Source organism: Camelina sativa, chromosome 8 (genome assembly GCF_000633955.1).
Source record: "Camelina sativa cultivar DH55 chromosome 8, Cs, whole genome shotgun sequence".
Lineage (NCBI taxonomy): Eukaryota > Viridiplantae > Streptophyta > Magnoliopsida > Brassicales > Brassicaceae > Camelina > Camelina sativa.
Window position 1 is genome coordinate 25,301,987 of NC_025692.1, and position 17,029 is coordinate 25,319,015.

The following is a 17,029-nucleotide window of genomic DNA, read 5'->3' on the forward strand; positions in this document are numbered from 1 at the left end:
TTAGGTTTTAATTGGGTTTAAGTTAGAATTGGGTCAAAATCTGGTTTTCTTTGGTTTATGTTCTATAATTGTCGGTATAACAAACAAGAAACCAACGTAACCCGGGTTTGTGGGTTAATAAATCTCGAACTATTAATTCGGGGAGATACATGTTTTGAATTTTTGATTCGGGGAGAATTAGCCTTCGAACTTTTTTTTCGGAGATATATAGATAGAGGTCAAAGTTTGGGCTCTATCTGACTCGATACAATAGTTTTCATGGGGAAATAGACCGTCGGCCCGACTTATGAATAATTTAACTTAAATGGATAGTTACATATCTTCGATCATCTCAACTAATTAATGGTTGCTTATCTTACATGTATTAAGCATACAATACATCTTCTATCCGAGGAAATATTTGTGAATCATAGGTCAGAAATTTGGTTCTATAATTACATTCGGTTTGGATTCTTGTTGATTTTTCAATCTATATCTTGGTCCATATATTTGTTTGGTTGTAGATCTTACACAACCAAGCACCTCTATCTAAAATTTGTAGTTGGTCCGATTTCGGTCTTATTAAAATTGATATGATTGTATCTCGATTAAAAAAGTCATGAGTTTTGATGGACAAGGAATCAAAAGAAAGCTATACATAAGTTAGAGCGCATGATAGGAGTTGCCGCCGAGTTGGAGTTTTTCGTCTCGACTGATTTGCGTTTCCCATTGTCTTTCTAATATTGTATTTGCCCAAATATTTTTTTGGGAGTTTACTACTATTTTATCCTCAACAACATCACATTTAAAAAAGAAAAAAAATATGATAGAGGCATTCCAAAATTAGTTTTATTGTTTATATCATTTGGGTGAATTAGAATAATAATTATGAAAATACTTTTAAAAAGCTCATGATGTTATCATTAGTGTTTAGCGAAGATTATATATCTAAGAAAATAGAACATTAGCATCGTCAGCTTCGGTCCTTACTCCATCAGGTTTGGTAGGTGAGAGCTGGTTGAGAACTTGAGCCATCCCTTCTTCTCCACTTGCTTAAGACAAGGTTGTAACACAAGCCCAATCACAATAGCCGCAAGGCTCACGGCTGCAACTTTCAGGTTAGTAAACGCCATGATGACACCGATCAATACTGTTGGAGGAATGCACATGAGGATCGATCCCAACACCCCTACAGGTATCTTAAACGGCCGTGATGCAGCCGGGTATTTCATCCTTAGCCTCACAAATGCAATAAACTCCAAAATCATTCCAAAACAGTATAAAAAATTCTCTGCAGCCACAATCTCTTGAAAGCTTAACCATGACAAGAGAATCACACCAGAGGCTGAGAACAGTATCCCGACCCATGGAGTTCCGTAGCGAGATCTCTTGGCAAAGACCTGTGGAAGCATCCCGCGCTCAGCCATTCCAAGAAGTTGAAAAGAATCACTGCTCATTTCAGCAAGAAACATTCCCATGTTTGATGTCGCAGCTGCAGCTTGAATCCACCATCCCAACCAAGCTCCTCCTATAACTTTACCTATATTAGCGAAATACCCGTCAGTCCATAGGTTCTGATCAAGAGGTATAGCTCCTGTCCCGGTCAAAACCGGGAAGATGTAAGAGAGTACCACAAGAAGCAGAGCATAGAACAGAGCCCTCGGTAACGTTTTACTCGGGTTTTCAACTTCTCCCGAAAGCGTACTAATCGAATCCCAATAGTTGAGGTTCCAGAAGAGAGTGTTGAGATACAAGCTCCATTTAACACCTTTCGTCTTCTTGCTAACCACAAGCCATCTCGAAGGTTTGAGCTTTGGAATAGACATGAAAGACATGACCACAAAGGGAAGGATCGAGAAAACACCGAGAAGAACAGCTGCTACACCGACAATGCTTAAACCCCTGTAGTTCACGTAAGTCAAGGCTACAGTCAATACCAAAATCGCAGCGACTCGAGGGATTCCACTACCAAGAACCGGGACTCCAGATTGAAGATAATCAAGGAAGAGAATGGGATACAGAGCGTTGTCTATAACGCCACTTAGCCATTTAACCCAACCTTGTTGAAACCCCCAGTAAGGTCCCAATGCTGAAGATACCCACACAACGTAACCACCGTTCTCAGGGAACATTGTTCCCATCTCAGCGGTGATGAGTGCTTCAGGGATACTCCATATAAAAGGGAACACAATAAATCCAACAATAGCTAACAAAGGTCCTGCTGCGTTAACACTGTCTTCAATCCCAAACGGACCACCTGAGACCTCGTAGAATATTAGGAAAACTAGTGGCAATACCGTTATTTTCTTGATCTTGTTGACGGGTGTCTCCGTAGACCCTGCTTCGACGGCGGTGGTGACACCTATACTTATGTGAGGAGGAGAAGAAGGTGGGTTGTCGGTGGAGGAGATTCTTGGCTTTTGTGTGGTGGAGTCAATAGTCAATGAGCTAAGCTCAGTCATCGAGAATTAGAAACTCAAAAGGAACTGCTAGGGAAGTTGCTTGGATGTAGACAGAACAACAGAGCTCGAAGAAACAAGAAACATGGAAGAAAAAAAAGTTGGAAACTTTGAGCTGCTCGAACGAAATCGAAGGTTAAAGGTTTCCACTTTATGAAAACAATATCCAGAAACGCAAGTTGAATCCTCCAAGTTTATTTATATCTTCAAATACAGAAAGAAAAATAAAACTAGGCTTCTTCTTATTTGACAACGACATTGCTCCTTACTTATGTAGGATAACGATAAAAACTTTTTTTTCTTATTAAAAATAAAATAAAAAACACTATTAGATAAATTCGTCAATAATTACATTCTTATAAATAAATAAACACTGTAGAAATTTTTGTTTTATTCATGCGTCGAGAATAAACAGTGTTATAATGACTTGAGAAGGGGGATCTACGAAATTTAACATTAGTTGTAATTTCAATTTGCATAGGATTCCAAGATTCCTGCTCCTGAGGAGATGCAACTTTTATGTGCTCTTCATCTTAGAAAACACCCAAGAAACATCATCTCATAGATTGCAACTCATCCACATCATAATACTATTCAAGGTTTTACATTGCCAATAATTCTGTATCATTCATTACTACTGCTCCTACCAAAACCTATTGCAAAGCAAACCTATGATGACCTGAAAGAACCTCAGTTATAAGTGAAACATCATTTTGACTTACTCTGGGTTTTTATTTTTTTTGTTCAGAATGCTAACTTAGGATCCACAACTCCTGAACCATTGCCTTCACCAGTCATAAGCTGTCCGGGGTCCTGAGAGAGACATAGTGTTTTCATTAAAAGTTGCTTCATTGTAAGTGTGACTACAGATTCGGAAAGCTTAACTTATATACCTCCATTCCCCATTTGATGTAATCTGGAGACTCGCAGGCCTTATACTCATCTACCAAACTCGCAATTATGTCCCTTGATTCATCAAACTCTGAAAGATCATTGTCCTGTCCATATCAACATGTCGATTCTCATGATTTCAACCTTTAACTGTCAAACCTCATGGAGGATGGGTTGCATTAAACATCAGCCGGACAAAGGCAAAATGTATTTGAGCAGTCAACTTACAGCAAACATGGGAAACTTTCGGTAATTGTCAAGAAAAGCTTGCTTCTTCCTCAACTTGTCATATTGACTCAAACATCTGCTGAAAAGGTGCCTGATACTAGTGTGGCTTGCTAACATAAGACCACTGACCTGATATATCAAATAACCCACCAAAGTTAAGAGTCTTCGCTGTAGTCTTCTAAAGCAGGATCCACCAGCACAATACATTAGTTGTAAGGGATACCAACTCTCAGCATGACAGTGACATATATAATATATATAGAGTGATATAAGATTACCCTATGGGCAGTTTGAACATATGGGGACTTCTTGGAAAGAGCAACCTGTTGAGAGCAAAATATGGAAAAACATTGTGATGAAAGTCCATGGTAAAGCCAAAAGCAATAACTAAATTTGCAGGCACAATTCGGTTAGAACCTGTATGCTTGCAGGTCCCCAGTCAATGAAATTAACAAGCTTTCTTTCTCTTATCCTCTGCAAACTCTCATGTACCTAATAGCAAGTAAGGAGACAACAGAGCAGATCACATCAACAAGAAAGAATTAACTAGTTCATCCTCAATATGTCGAACAAAAAACTGCTATATAAAATTACCTGAGTGGGATCGACTTCTCCTTGAATTATATTCAATATTGATATGTACTTTGCCTGACTAGCTTCTTTGTTTCTAGCATAAGACGAAACCATTGTATTTTTTGTCTGCAAATACAATTATTTTAGAAGAACGTCTGATTCAAGTTTCGAAAAAAGATTGGAGGGAGTTATTCAGCTCACCTGTAGAAGTCTCCTCATAACATCCAGCACAGTGGTTTTACGAATGACATTGGCCTACCAAGAACAATTTACTTAAGAGAGTAAGAAATCAATAAAAATGCCAAGCATAACATTCAAAAGTCATGTCCAAGATACATCAGCAGCTTCCCATAAAAACATATTGTGATATGATAGTATTAGTTATTAAACACATTGAGGTATCTAACCTGGCGCTCAACAGTCAATGGTGTATATCCTGCCATAAGGAAGTGACACCTTGGTGTTGGGATCAAAGATGCAAGCAAGCCAACCAAGTCATTATTCATGTATCCTGGATAACGCAGCGTTGTAGTGCTAGCAGACATCACAGTTGACACCAAAGAATTAGTTTGAGCAAAGGTAGGATTCGTCAAATGTAGACGCTCCACAGCAATTCTATTAAGTGCAGTATTGTCGAGGACAACAACACAATCAGCATTTAAGGTAAGCCGCTTCAGGGTCAACAGTGAGTTGTAGGGCTGGACAACAACGTCACTCGTTTCCATCTGATTTGGAAATACACTGTATGTCTGAACCAACTTCTTGCTATAACGATCATTCAAAGTCTCCAATAAGTAAGATCCCATACCTTCATGTAAGTCATTCAGTGTTACAACATGAAAATGTATTTCACAGTAGAAAACAATATAAAGCTAAATTAAGAGAGTGGCAGAAAAAGAACAAACCTGAGCCAGTGCCTCCAGCAATAGAATGGCAAAGAACAAAACCCTCAAGACTGTCACTACCATCAGCTTCACGATCAATCATGTCCATGATCTCTTCTTCAACACCTTTCCCTTGGTGATAACCACTGGCCCAGTTGTTACCAGCACCACCACCATGGTCAGAAAGGAAGATATTCTCATGATTATAAAGGTTACGGTAATCACCATTCTGAATACCATTGATAACTCTAGGCTCCAAATCAATAAGTAGAGCTCGTGGGATATAGTGTTGGTCATCCGCTTGGTAAAAAAACACATCTTTTCTATCACCTCCCTACACACCAATTTCAAATTAACACAATTTCATTATTTGATACAACAAACCCCACAACAAACGAAAGTCAAAAAATCAAATCGATTATTAGATAAAGGAAGACCTGAGTAGCGAAGTCCTCGAGGATACCATCTTTACTGATGCCGTGCTCAAGGCAAAGCTGTTTCCAAAACTCCATACCGATCTGGTTCCCACATTGTCCCACCTGAAGCGTAATAATCTCCCTCGGCATCTTTCACTCTCTTCTCTAAAACCCTACTAGGGTTTCGAGACTGGTAAAGAAGATGATGGTGAAAATCAAAAACGATTCAATTAGCACACTCTCTCTCACTCACGGCACGGGCATAGATTAGGCCACACTCAGCTTTATTCATCAATGACAAACCCAGAAATCAGAATCGCCCTTTGTTTCAAGTTTGGGAATTTTTTAGTTGAATTCAAACACAAAACACACTAAGAAAAAAAAAACTAAACTGGGCCAATTTGAATGAAATTGGGCCAGGCCCATTTAAAATAGAGACCAAACACAAAAGTATACTACTACTACAACTCTTTTATTCTTCTCTCTCCCTCTCTCTCTGTGTCCGTGCGCATCGGATTTAGGAAACCATTGATGCAGACCTCAATCCATCTCTAACACCACTGATCTACCTTACGGTCTTTCCCACTTGTACATTTTGTTTCTTGCTCGACATCTATCTATGGCTGCCGAGTCTTCTAACCCTCGAACCGTCGAAGAGATCTTTAAGGATTTTAGCGGTCGTCGCTCCGGTATTCTCCGAGCTCTCTCCGGAGGTAGAGTCGTCGCAAAAACCTCTTTTTTCTCTATATTTCTTACTAAAGTTGTTGGCTTTTCTAAACTACGTTTTGTTGTTGTTCGTGGCTGTGTTTTTTTTTACTAGATGTTGACAAGTTCTACTCTTTATGCGATCCGGGTAAGTGAGCTCTTTTCACCGTTATTTTCGGATCTGTGTTTGTTTTGACCATTGATAAGCTTCAGAGAAGAAGAAGAAAAAGATGCCCTTTTTTGAGAATTTTTTTGGTTTTGTTTGGGGTCTTATAGAGATGGAGAATCTGTGTTTGTACGGACACGCGAATGGGACATGGGAAGTGAATCTTCCAGCTGAGGAAGTGCCTCCGGAGCTACCTGAGCCAGCTCTTGGTATCAATTTCGCAAGAGATGGTATGCAGCGTAAAGATTGGCTCTCTTTAGTTGCTGTCCACAGTGATTGTTGGTTACTCTCTGTTTCTTCTTACTTCGGCGCTCGCCTTAATCGCAATGAGAGGTACCTTTTGCGTTCTTTGTTTCTTGCTTGTTTCATAGAATGTGGCAGATAGTTCTACTGTGCTACTTAGAATGTGGTGTTAATGATGATAACAATTGGACAGTCTCATGAGCTTGTGTCATCACTATATGTTGTTTCCTGATTCTTTCTTTCACTCTTGCTCTACTTTTCAATAAGCTTCTTTCCTTCTTAGGTTAAGTTTACATACCATTTTTCAAAAATCCTTCTGTCTCGTGAACTTGTGCTTCATTTGGATACATTCTATGGTTAAGTTTGGTCCCTTTCTCTGAGCTGACATCTTTGTATCCACTATCTTATTACTTATCCTAAAAGCATTGTTTGCTTTATGGTTCTGTAGGAGCCTGTGGTGTAGCATCCCTTTCAATGTAAATCAACAGTTGTAAACAATAATGGGTCTATGAGCTTATGTTGTATGTTCTATTTTCAATGATGGGCAGGAAACGTCTATTTAGTTTGATCAACGATCTCCCAACTCTCTTTGAAGTAGTGACTGGTAGGAAGCCCACCAAAGATAATAAACCAAGCATGGATCTCGGAAGCAAATCCAGAAACGGCGTTAAGGTATCAATATGAACTCTCTATCACTCTTTACCACTCAAATACAGATAAGGGTTTGTCAATCTTCTTCCATTTGAACAAAATTATTGAGTTTCGGTGTTATTTGAATTGTTGCAGAGATCGATTGAAGGGCAGACAAAGAGCACACCGAAATTGATGGAAGAGAGCTATGAAGATGAAGACGACGAGCATGGAGACACACTCTGTGGAAGTTGTGGAGGAAACTACACAAACGACGAATTCTGGATATGCTGTGATGTGTGTGAACGTTGGTACCATGGGAAGTGTGTGAAGATAACACCAGCCAAAGCAGATAACATCAAGCAATACAAATGCCCATCTTGCTGCACTAAGAAAGGAAGACAGTGAGAGAGTGTGAGTCATCTTTTCATTCATATGTCATCCTTTCTTTTATTTCTAGTTTTAAATTACTGCAAAACATCCTTCTGTTAATTTATGAATACGAAACTATTATTTGGTGTTAGATTCTCAAAGGGCGTTATAAAATTAGTAGTGAAAGAGGGAGGTAGTCAAAGAGACATTAGCTGGTTAGAAAGCTTCCTCATCTTTTGATGCCATGTGTTTTGTATATGTAGTGTGACTCTGTTTTCATCGTTTATGTGTGTAATCTCTTTTAAGCTATATGAAAGACAATCTTATATGTATGATTGATCATCATTATCTCATGGGTAATTTTAAAATTTCTCAAATTTACACACTCTTTGACAGAGAATAATATTATGTAAAAATTCTAGAAATTATAATTAAGTTTAGTAACCTTTACAAAAACTCGATCCAGGAGAGTGATTGAGCCATTTGTTGACTATTCCATCACTAAATCTCTGTCCACGTAAGTCTCTCTAGTCTCTACTGCCATTTTTAGTTATTTTCTTTTATTACGTACAAAATTAATCTGAATTTTAGCTAAATTTTAGATAAAATAAATAAAAAATCAAACTATATAATAGAAGGGATCACTATTATAAAATCAAACTGAACGTAGGTTAAAGTTTTTCTGTATAAATTTGAATTATTCAATACATTGAATTGAAGCCACCGTCGATAGTGTGAATGAAAATGCAAGTTGCATTTTCTAAAATATATATTTCGTATCCACCTATATTTTATATGTAATCACAATTGACCCAACTGATAGACATTCTGGGCCAAACCACCACTCGAAAGCGCACATGCTAGTAGTTATTGTAATTTAATACTGTTTATAATCTTATTCTTATATATAAATGTATGTAATATATAGACTATATAGTATGTGTAGTGCAAACGTTTGACATATTTGTATGTAATGATTGATCCAAAGAAAACCAATATGGGAATGAGAGGCTCACAATATAATAGATAGAGGTGTGGATATGGTGTTAGAAATATCATCCACATGGGGTAATTAGGAGGCTAGCCAATATTTGCGTATTAGCATACTCATATCATATTAGTCGATGTTTTAGAGTTTAGCTCTTTTAAAAATCTATTACATCCGTTGTGGAGCAATTCTTTTTTTTGTATTACCGACAGATTCATATAATATTTGTGTGTGTGTGTGTTTTGTCAGATTTATTTGCTTCTAATCATTTTTTCCCGAATCGAGTTCGGGATTTGGTAAACATATATCAATTCCAACAATCTGTTAGGTCAAAATAATCACAAGACTTTACTAAAATTTAAATACCTTTCAGTGATATTCCATATTGCATAGTATATAATATCATGTGACGTTTGAAGTTCAACAATTATACATTTTGTGACAATCTTTGTAGTTGAATTAGTTAATTAAGCACCGTTCAATGATATTATCTGTGACGTTTAGAGTTCAACAATAATACATTTCTATGATAGTTATATAAACTAGCTGTACCATGATCACTATCAACTTTACCACGTTTTTTTCAAACATGACGACGTACGCATTAATTATGAAATGAAATGTGTGCAAATGATATTGATAGACGTTAAATTCTGAGATTTAATACAATATATACTATGTGACAAAAAAAAATTGCGTACTAAACAAACCAATAGTAATAGATACTAACTATCATTTGAAACATAAACAATATATATATAAGAAAATACTATTGTATAAAAAGAATCTCTGAACGTAATCCAGTAAATTAGTTATTCGCTTGAAGATAAAATCATCGATCCTTTGAAAATTCAAAATATAAATGATGATACACATATACAATAAGTCAGATGTAATATCCTGAAATTACAAAACATTAATTGTTTTCTTTATGGGGGAGAAAGAAAAAATAAAACAATCAACGAGGCCGAGGAGAAATATGAGATTCAACATGGGATTTGCCTTGTGGACCTTGAGTTCTGATAAAGAGTCTATATTGATCAAAGGTCATAGGAGGATATAAAGGAGGATTATGAGCGGATACAAGTTCTTGTAACGGTTGGATCGGAATATCGCTTTTAGGGTTGTAGAAGAAAGCAAGTGAAACTCTCTCTTTGTTCGAGTTCACGATCACTCTATGCTCCACACTCTTGTATGTTGCGTTGCTTAGTATCTGCGTTTTTATCATATCAGCATATATCAACATGTAAATTGTTTGATTCTAAGGAAAAATTTAGACAACACAATATCAAGTTTCTAAGAAGTTAGAAAATTAACATTAATTATATATATATATATATATATATATATATACGATTTTGTACAAAGAAGACGTTCTAAAATTATGTTGTTTTCACAAAATTTCTGTGCAAATATACACATGTGGTGTTTTGTTTTAAAAATCGTGTTATGTACGTATAAATAAATATTTCTTATCTTGCAACATGGGCAAACAGCCAAACACAAACATGTGCGTAATGAAGGATTTGCTGTACTATTTGTTTCGTAATAAATATAGAGACCGCCACTTACGATTGTCTCAAAAAAAAGAAAAAAAAAATCCTAATTACTTTCTTATGAAGTTATAATATTGCCGATATATATATATATATATATATAAATAAATTGTCCATAAAAACCGGTTGACAGAAAAGATCTAAAAGGACGTAATTTCAGTTGTCGGAATAATGAGTTAATAATTACATTTTTTAAAAATTGTTGAAAAATCAAAAAGGTGATAGAAATTGGCACCACCAAGTGGTAGCTGTTTATCATACTTGCGTTTAAAAACATGTGTAAAACGTGCGACTTTTAGCTTACATCTTATTCATTCGTTGTCAAATAACAACTTTCGCATTTGTCCTTTTCTTTATAGACAATTTTTTTCTGACACAAGATAACGATTAAGTATTTATAAATTTTATGAGATGTATCTAGTAAATATTCGTGACACATACTTACTTTAATTTGTTTTTTTTTTGGTTTTAATGTTAAATAATTTGTTTATAGATTATTTGCAACATGGAAAACAATAACCAAAAACGGCAACTAATTAAATAATTTACCTGAATTTGATCACCAATATTGACGATGAAAGCATGAGGATGAGGCTTGACGGTGATCCACGTGTCATTTTTACGAACCTGAAGACCGAAGACATGATCGTCCGGTAAGAGAATGGTCATACCGCCAGGATCGGAGTGAGGGGAGAGACCAAGAGCCAGCTCCGGTCGAGGGCACTTTGGGTAATAATTAACCCTCAAACATGCCCCAATGTTTTCACCTCCAAATGCATCTTGGAACTTATCATCTTTTAGTCCCAAGTTTGTCGATAACACCCTCATGATTCTCCCGCTTAGATTCACAAGTTCTTTCCCGTACTCATCGATCACTTCTCTATATATTTTTTTTTTTTGCGTAAAATAAAAGAAATAAAAATTAAATTATTTCCCCAAGATTGTATTTTACTATATCCTAACGTTAAAAAATCAAAGAGAGCAACACTTGCTTTCTGGAAAAAAACAGTATTCTCACACTCACCAAGAACTTAAAATATCAAAACTATTAAAAAGGATAAGTTTTCCTATATTGTACCACTTGTCCGTACAGTTTAAAGATTAAAAAAACTATATACAGTACTTGTATCTAGTAATATAAATGGATCTTTCTACTCCCACTCCCTCAAAAAAATAAAGTACTCATCACTAAAACTCATTTAAAAAAAAAAAAAAAAAGAGAAAGAAAAAATGATTAAAGAAGAGAGGAGGAGGAACCTTATGGTGGGAGGAAAAGAAGGCCACTTGTTGAAGTCTTTCAAATGATGAGGAAGAAGATGAAGAAAGTAATAATCACTCCAATCAAGACTTGCTCCTTTCGTAACACCTAATCTACTTCCATACCCTTCGTAGGTTCTTGGTGAGTTCGAGTATGTCTCTTTCGCATTGACCGGCATATGGAAAAACTCTCTCCAATTATCTCTAGCCGCGTCCATCAGCTCCGGTTTGACCCCGTGGTTCACCACTTGGAAAAACCCCCACTCACGGCAAGCCTCCGATATCCGAGCCATGATGACGTCATCGGACGACCCTTCTTCCGAGAAAAGCCCTTCAAGGTCTATGATTGGGATGTTGGTCGCGGCGGGAGCGTCTTCGGTCGTGGTGGGGCGTAGAGACGCCGGTTTGATGTAGCGGTCGGGGAGAAAGGAGAGGTTGCTCTCGGCTAAGGACTGGACTCGGACGATTGGCTCAGGCCACTCATCCATCGATCCTTTCTTGGTCTCGACCTTGACATCCATCTTGTTCTTGTTCATGTTCATCTTCTTTGTTTCGATTTATCCTTCTTGTTCATGCGAGACGTTTTAGATAGAAAAGAAGAGGCTTGTGAGAAATAATAAATTTTTTGATTGAAGTACGGAATTTAAAAGAATGGTAAAATGGTGGTGGAGGAGAATCTAGAAATCGGCTAGAGAGACGATGAAAGCAACGTCTTTGTTTATTAATGAAACGTGTGTGAAAAAAGTATTGTTATGCTTTTTTTTTTTCTTAAATATATTTCTCTCTTGGGATATAGAAGGACAAAATAATACTACAATGGATCGACATGTGAAACTAAGCATTACTTTGAGTTTGAGGCAATCTTTGGTGTGATAGTCTTTTAACTATTTTAATGACAAAATGTCGACAAGGATTAAGACTAAAAATATACTAGCTAGTAAGCTAGTCTTTTAAGATAGTACTAAATAATCTTGCTTAATAAATGACACGTGTCGACTTATGGACAATGGGACTTATATGTGTAAGAGATGATGGTTATTTTATAGGAATCAAAATTATAAGTTTTGTATATAAAGAGATGGAGAAACTGACATTCTATTTGGTGACGCTATAGAAATAGCCTGATAGGCAAGACTTGTAAGAATATTACTCAAGATTATGTGAGTTCTATGAAACTTTTCAAATACTTCAGTGTATTTTTTTTTTGTTTGATATATAATCTATTCAACCCATCTAAAAAAATTAAAGCTCGAATTCAATTCTTGACTTTAAAAACTTGTACATAAAGTTACAACCTTTTAATCAATTTCCAATCAACCCAGCTGTTAAGATAGTAATTAGACCGTTGTCTAAATTTAATTAATTCGTAATAAGGACATGTTTAAATTGAATGTAGAATAGCATCAAGTAATAAAACTCTCTAAAAGCTAATTGCAGCTTTGATGAAAGTTTCTAGAAATCGGATAAAATACAAACACACATGAATCCTGTGTAAGAAAAGTAAACAAAATCCAATTAACAAGAGGATACGATCAGTTCAACCAGTAACGGCTTCGGTCGACATGCCCATATATAGCTTATTAAGCTTTTTTTTTAATTTACCATCACAAAATTAGTCAACGCCTTTGGATAAATGAATCGAGACGCATAGCTAAGAAAAGTAAACAATGTTTTTGTTTGTTTTGCTTCAGTATTCTTTATATAATAAAGAAACGATAGCCAAACCAAAAAAAAAAAAAGACTTTAAAATAAATATTGATAGAGTAGCACGTGGGCTAATTAATCAAAACGTAACATGGCGTCGTCAATGACGTAATGCTTTCTAAATAGAAAACGTTGAATATAAACTTTTCTAGAATTATTTTACCCATAAGACAGATTTAGGAGAATCTTATCGACATTACCAAATTGACAATAATGGACAATGGTGTTTAATCCTGCCTAGAAACCTTTTTTTTGTTAAAAAAATTCTTGCGAATAAAAAAATAATTTAAAATGTTTCATATTATTATTGCTTTTCCAAGTTTTTTTTAAAAATCATCAAAGTCTTCCCGATTGTGTTATTTCTAACATGTTTTGTCTGGCTGCAATGCTTTCATTATATAGTTGACTATAAACAGCTATATACTCGACTGTGGATGTTAAATCTACATCAAACTCAGTATCAATGTTATTCATTTAGATAACTACTATATATATATATTTAAGTTGTAACAAGAATAATTGTTCGTATTTATATCAAACTATATTTGTCTAGAAGAGTTTGTAATTATTATGTTCATACATTTTTATCATGAAGTTTAAGTTCTTTTTTTTTTTGGCTAAAAGATATTCAATTTAAAACTTGATAACGCATAGCATCATCATATTTAAGTTATGTTCTGTTGATCATGATACTGTATTACTGTGGATGATGATGATATGCGTTATAGTCTTATAGATCACATAATTTTGATAGTGAAGGTGAGAAGACATCTCTCTCTCTCTCTCTCTCTCTCTCTCTCTCTCTCTGCACTCTACTGTAATTCCAATGTAACAGTCTAACCTCCAAGCTCGTTTAGCCTCTGCATTCGACATGTGGGGCCTTTCTTTTGGGGGACAACTGATCAACTAGTTCAGCAACCAAAAAAAAGAAAAATATTTTACTATTTATGGACCTCTTGTATTGTGTGTGTGCGTGTGTTTTTCCTCTACTGATTTGTACGGCAAGTGTAAATAACGCTTCTATTTAGCCATTTTAATTACAGTTAAACACGATTAACTTATGAAAGTTTTCTCATGAGAAATCTGGAACTCCTTATACAATTTATTGGTCATATATTTAAACTTTCTCCATATATATATATATACATTATCCTATACTATACATCTAAACGTACACTTAAATAGGCAATTGAGCCATTTTTTGTTAATGAAGTATGTCTAGCACACGGCAGTGTTTGTTTGACAATCAAGATTATATCGGCTGGAGTGATTATAGTTTTATAAAAAGATATCGTTTTGATCAGTTCGTTTTATTTAGATATTAAAAACCAATTATGAAGTCTGAGTACACTCGCACACACCTTGGTGCGACCGAATGTTCTAATTGCCTCAAAGTACGTTTTCTAAGTGATGAAAATAGTTGAAGCGCATTAAAAGGGCATCCACTAAACAAGTAGTTATTGGAATTACGCCTCTCCATGTTTGGCAAGTGATCATACTTGATATGATTACACATGTGTCTGTCTACATATATCTACCAATACGCTGCACCCATAATATCATTAACAGTTACGAATTGTGGTGGATAAAATCCAGTCCGTACATTCTGCACACAGATATGTTGTCCCATCGAACAAGTTTTTCAATACATTAGAGACAAAATTATTGGTTTTTAATTGCTACTAGAAAATTCTCTAGACAGGTACAAATGGTAGTCTCCCATTTAAAACATAGTTGCTACTTAAAAAATAATAGTAATTATTTTCTACTTAATCTGTATGCATGATTGATTTATCATAACATGATATATTGTTATGATCCAATCATGTGTAATTAAGGACAAAACCGCTGAAGCTAAGCTAAAAAGCAATATATACATATTAAAATAACTGACGAATAAAAATAAAATAAAAACTGACGAAGGAGATCGAAGACAGAAAGAGTTGTTGTTTGTTTTTGGTCAAAAAGTAGATAAAAGAGCTTTTTTCGCCTGAAAAAGGAGAAAGTTAAAAGAGATGAGTATGAGCCTAAAAAAGGCTAGTTAAAGAGATAAGTTTGCGCCTAACAAAAACGAACGAATGAAAATTAATTAGGGACTTTCTGTTTTTTAGCTGTTTTCCGTTAAATTTGCATTTAAAAAAAAAAAGTTTTTAAGAAAAAAACGAATAGTTTGGCAAGTTAGAGATAAAATCACATTTTGCACGTGTTTTTGAAGAGAGAGGGGGCTCACTTTGATGGATGAACGGAACCGCCGTGTTACAAGAGATGTCGGCAAATGTTGTCTTGACATAGAGTCTCTATCTCATCACGTGGCCCTTTGGTTGGAATAACAACGCGTTCACACTTTGCTTGCTTTGAGATATTATTTTTGTATTTTTCCCAACTTGCAAATTCGTTGGTTAAATAAAACAGTAGCTAGCATTGAACATTTTTCTTACATAACTTAATCCAAGAATTGGATTAACTAACAAATAACTTGTATATTCTGGATATCTACTCGTACTTAACTGATCATTTCTTGGCCTCATTTGAGATAAAATTATTAAAACTTATCATTTACTATAAATTTTGGTGTTACTGTATTAGGTTTTTCCAAAAAAAATAAATAATCGTTGTTGTTAGAAGATTATGAGACTCGGGTATATAATCAGACACCAAGATAGTAGTTTTTCTAACCAACTGTCAATTAATACATAGAAGATTCGTGAGAATTTGAATATGATAAAACCAAACATCATAGTATTGTTTCTTCTTCTTTTTAGCCAACTTGTGTCAATTAATGTATAGAAGATTATGGAACTCGAATAATTAAATGATTAATAACAAAAAAAAAACATCATAAATTTTCAACGTTTGATTGATATTTGATACATACATACACCTTTGTGATCTAAGTAAGACTTACAAATATTAAAAATTATTATACCAAACTTAAATATTTATTTATATGACCAATTATTCTAAGTTGAAATTATTGATTAAACGCAAAAACTAAAAATTAAGTGATCCATGGTACGATTGGTTCGACCCGATAATTAAGTGACCCCGAGAAGCAAACTGGTTTATTCGGTTTCTCAAAAAAACCAGACCGGAAATCAATAGTTCGGTTTATTAGCTACACCTACCAAAAATGTTTAGTAGAGTCCGTTTTGTTTTTTTTTTTTCCGCCATTCTCTGATCTTCTTCAGCTACGACCGCCGTCTCCGTTGAACCTCCTCTTCTCATTTCATCGACGGGTGAATAACCCTATACTTTCTAAGATTTCGGGACAGTGGAACTAAGATGTCAGCAGGTATTCTTGTTTTGGTAATGAGCTCGTTGGATAGAAAACGCAGATAACTTGTTCGATGTATTTACTCAAAGAGCTTAATTCTGTTTTCTACTAGTGATATTAATTTATGCTATCAACCTGATTCAGTGATGATCCATTATCTATTATAGTTTTCTTTGCTTGCCATCTTCGTTTACTAAGAGGGTTCTCGATTCTATATTTGTCTTTGTAAATTCAGAGCTTTATGTTATTTTGTTAAATTAGTTAAGCTTTGTTCTTAGAACTGTTGATGAGACAAGCTTTATTATTATCCTCAGGAACATCAACAGATCTTCGCGTCCATCCTAGAGTTCTCAGTTTCTCCAGAACCTACAAATCCGGTTACTTTTTTTCACTAGACCTTGTGTGTGTGTGTTTTCTTGTTTCCCTGTAAAATTACTGAAGCTTTCCCTCGATGTCTTGTTTCCTACTGGATATGCTCAGGTTTAAGCAATCGAAAGGTGTCTTTTTTGAGAGCGGGGTATGCTCAGAATAGGAAATTTAGCTGCAGTGTTTCTTCCAAGACAGAGGATGTAGCTCCTAGAGATGATGGTAGAGGAAAGGATGGACCTTTGGTTAAGATGTGCGGTATCACATCAGCCAGAGATGCTGCTATGGCAGTTGAGGCTGGTGCTGATCTCATCGGGATGATTATTTGGCCGAATTCA

General features: G+C 35.4%; 5 protein-coding genes across 6 annotated transcripts in view; 2 read left to right on the top strand and 3 right to left on the bottom strand.

The window, feature by feature from the left end:
* LOC104708549 (polyamine transporter RMV1) lies at positions 822–2,676 on the bottom strand. Its single transcript, XM_010425145.2, has one exon. The coding sequence runs from the start codon at positions 2,439–2,441 to the stop codon at positions 966–968; it is 1,476 nt and encodes a 491-aa protein (XP_010423447.1). The 5' UTR covers positions 2,442–2,676; the 3' UTR covers positions 822–965.
* Positions 2,972–5,784, bottom strand: LOC104708550 (tubulin gamma-2 chain-like). The gene is made up of 10 exons (XM_010425146.2): positions 5,452–5,784; positions 5,036–5,348; positions 4,538–4,938; positions 4,332–4,385; positions 4,152–4,256; positions 3,975–4,049; positions 3,836–3,880; positions 3,558–3,686; positions 3,332–3,436; positions 2,972–3,251 (listed from the first exon to the last, which is right to left on the bottom strand). The coding sequence occupies exons 1-10, from the start codon at positions 5,578–5,580 to the stop codon at positions 3,183–3,185; spliced, it is 1,425 nt and encodes a 474-aa protein (XP_010423448.1). The 5' UTR covers positions 5,581–5,784; the 3' UTR covers positions 2,972–3,182.
* LOC104708551 (PHD finger protein ALFIN-LIKE 1) lies at positions 5,906–7,883 on the top strand. Of its 2 annotated transcripts, XM_010425148.2 has the most exons (6): positions 5,906–6,143; positions 6,251–6,283; positions 6,412–6,634; positions 7,093–7,216; positions 7,331–7,588; positions 7,699–7,883. In XM_010425148.2, the coding sequence occupies exons 1-5, from the start codon at positions 6,050–6,052 to the stop codon at positions 7,580–7,582; spliced, it is 726 nt and encodes a 241-aa protein (XP_010423450.1). In that variant the 5' UTR covers positions 5,906–6,049; the 3' UTR covers positions 7,583–7,588; positions 7,699–7,883. The 2 variants fall into 2 exon arrangements, with proteins under 2 accessions (XP_010423450.1, XP_010423449.1); XM_010425147.2 differs by having other exon boundaries at positions 7,331–7,883.
* LOC104708552 (flavonol synthase/flavanone 3-hydroxylase) lies at positions 9,367–12,239 on the bottom strand. Its single transcript, XM_010425149.2, has 3 exons — positions 11,348–12,239; positions 10,640–10,970; positions 9,367–9,747 (listed from the first exon to the last, which is right to left on the bottom strand). The coding sequence occupies exons 1-3, from the start codon at positions 11,887–11,889 to the stop codon at positions 9,493–9,495; spliced, it is 1,128 nt and encodes a 375-aa protein (XP_010423451.1). The 5' UTR covers positions 11,890–12,239; the 3' UTR covers positions 9,367–9,492.
* Positions 16,179–17,029, top strand: part of LOC104708553 (N-(5'-phosphoribosyl)anthranilate isomerase 1, chloroplastic-like) — a 3,708-nt gene continuing 2,857 nt past the window's right edge. The window contains exons 1-3 of the mRNA XM_010425150.1: positions 16,179–16,343; positions 16,640–16,702; positions 16,806–16,913. Coding sequence (XP_010423452.1) covers positions 16,334–16,343; positions 16,640–16,702; positions 16,806–16,913 — 181 coding nt within the window. The 5' untranslated portion in view covers positions 16,179–16,333. The remainder of the gene's footprint in view (positions 16,344–16,639; positions 16,703–16,805; positions 16,914–17,029) is intronic.

What these genes read in the sequence shown, in the direction of transcription:
- LOC104708549 (XM_010425145.2), bottom strand. Translation starts at nt 2,441, where the DNA reads ATGACTGAGCTTAGCTCATTGACTATTGACTCCACCACACAAAAGCCA.
- LOC104708552 (XM_010425149.2), bottom strand. Translation starts at nt 11,889, where the DNA reads ATGAACATGAACAAGAACAAGATGGATGTCAAGGTCGAGACCAAGAAA. An exon ending in TCTTTTCCTCCCACCATAAG is followed by an intron (nt 10,971 to 11,347) that starts GTTCCTCCTCCT and finishes AAAAATATATAG; the next exon opens with AGAAGTGATCGATGAGTACG. An exon ending in ATATTGGTGATCAAATTCAG is followed by an intron (nt 9,748 to 10,639) that starts GTAAATTATTTA and finishes ATAAAAACGCAG; the next exon opens with ATACTAAGCAACGCAACATA.
- LOC104708551 (XM_010425147.2), top strand. Translation starts at nt 6,050, where the DNA reads ATGGCTGCCGAGTCTTCTAACCCTCGAACCGTCGAAGAGATCTTTAAG. An exon ending in TCTCCGAGCTCTCTCCGGAG is followed by an intron (nt 6,144 to 6,250) that starts GTAGAGTCGTCG and finishes TTTTTTTACTAG; the next exon opens with ATGTTGACAAGTTCTACTCT. An exon ending in AATCCAGAAACGGCGTTAAG is followed by an intron (nt 7,217 to 7,330) that starts GTATCAATATGA and finishes GAATTGTTGCAG; the next exon opens with AGATCGATTGAAGGGCAGAC.
- LOC104708550 (XM_010425146.2), bottom strand. Translation starts at nt 5,580, where the DNA reads ATGCCGAGGGAGATTATTACGCTTCAGGTGGGACAATGTGGGAACCAG. An exon ending in GGGGACCTGCAAGCATACAG is followed by an intron (nt 3,881 to 3,974) that starts GTTCTAACCGAA and finishes TGCTCTCAACAG; the next exon opens with GTTGCTCTTTCCAAGAAGTC. An exon ending in ACATCAAATGGGGAATGGAG is followed by an intron (nt 3,252 to 3,331) that starts GTATATAAGTTA and finishes TGTCTCTCTCAG; the next exon opens with GACCCCGGACAGCTTATGAC.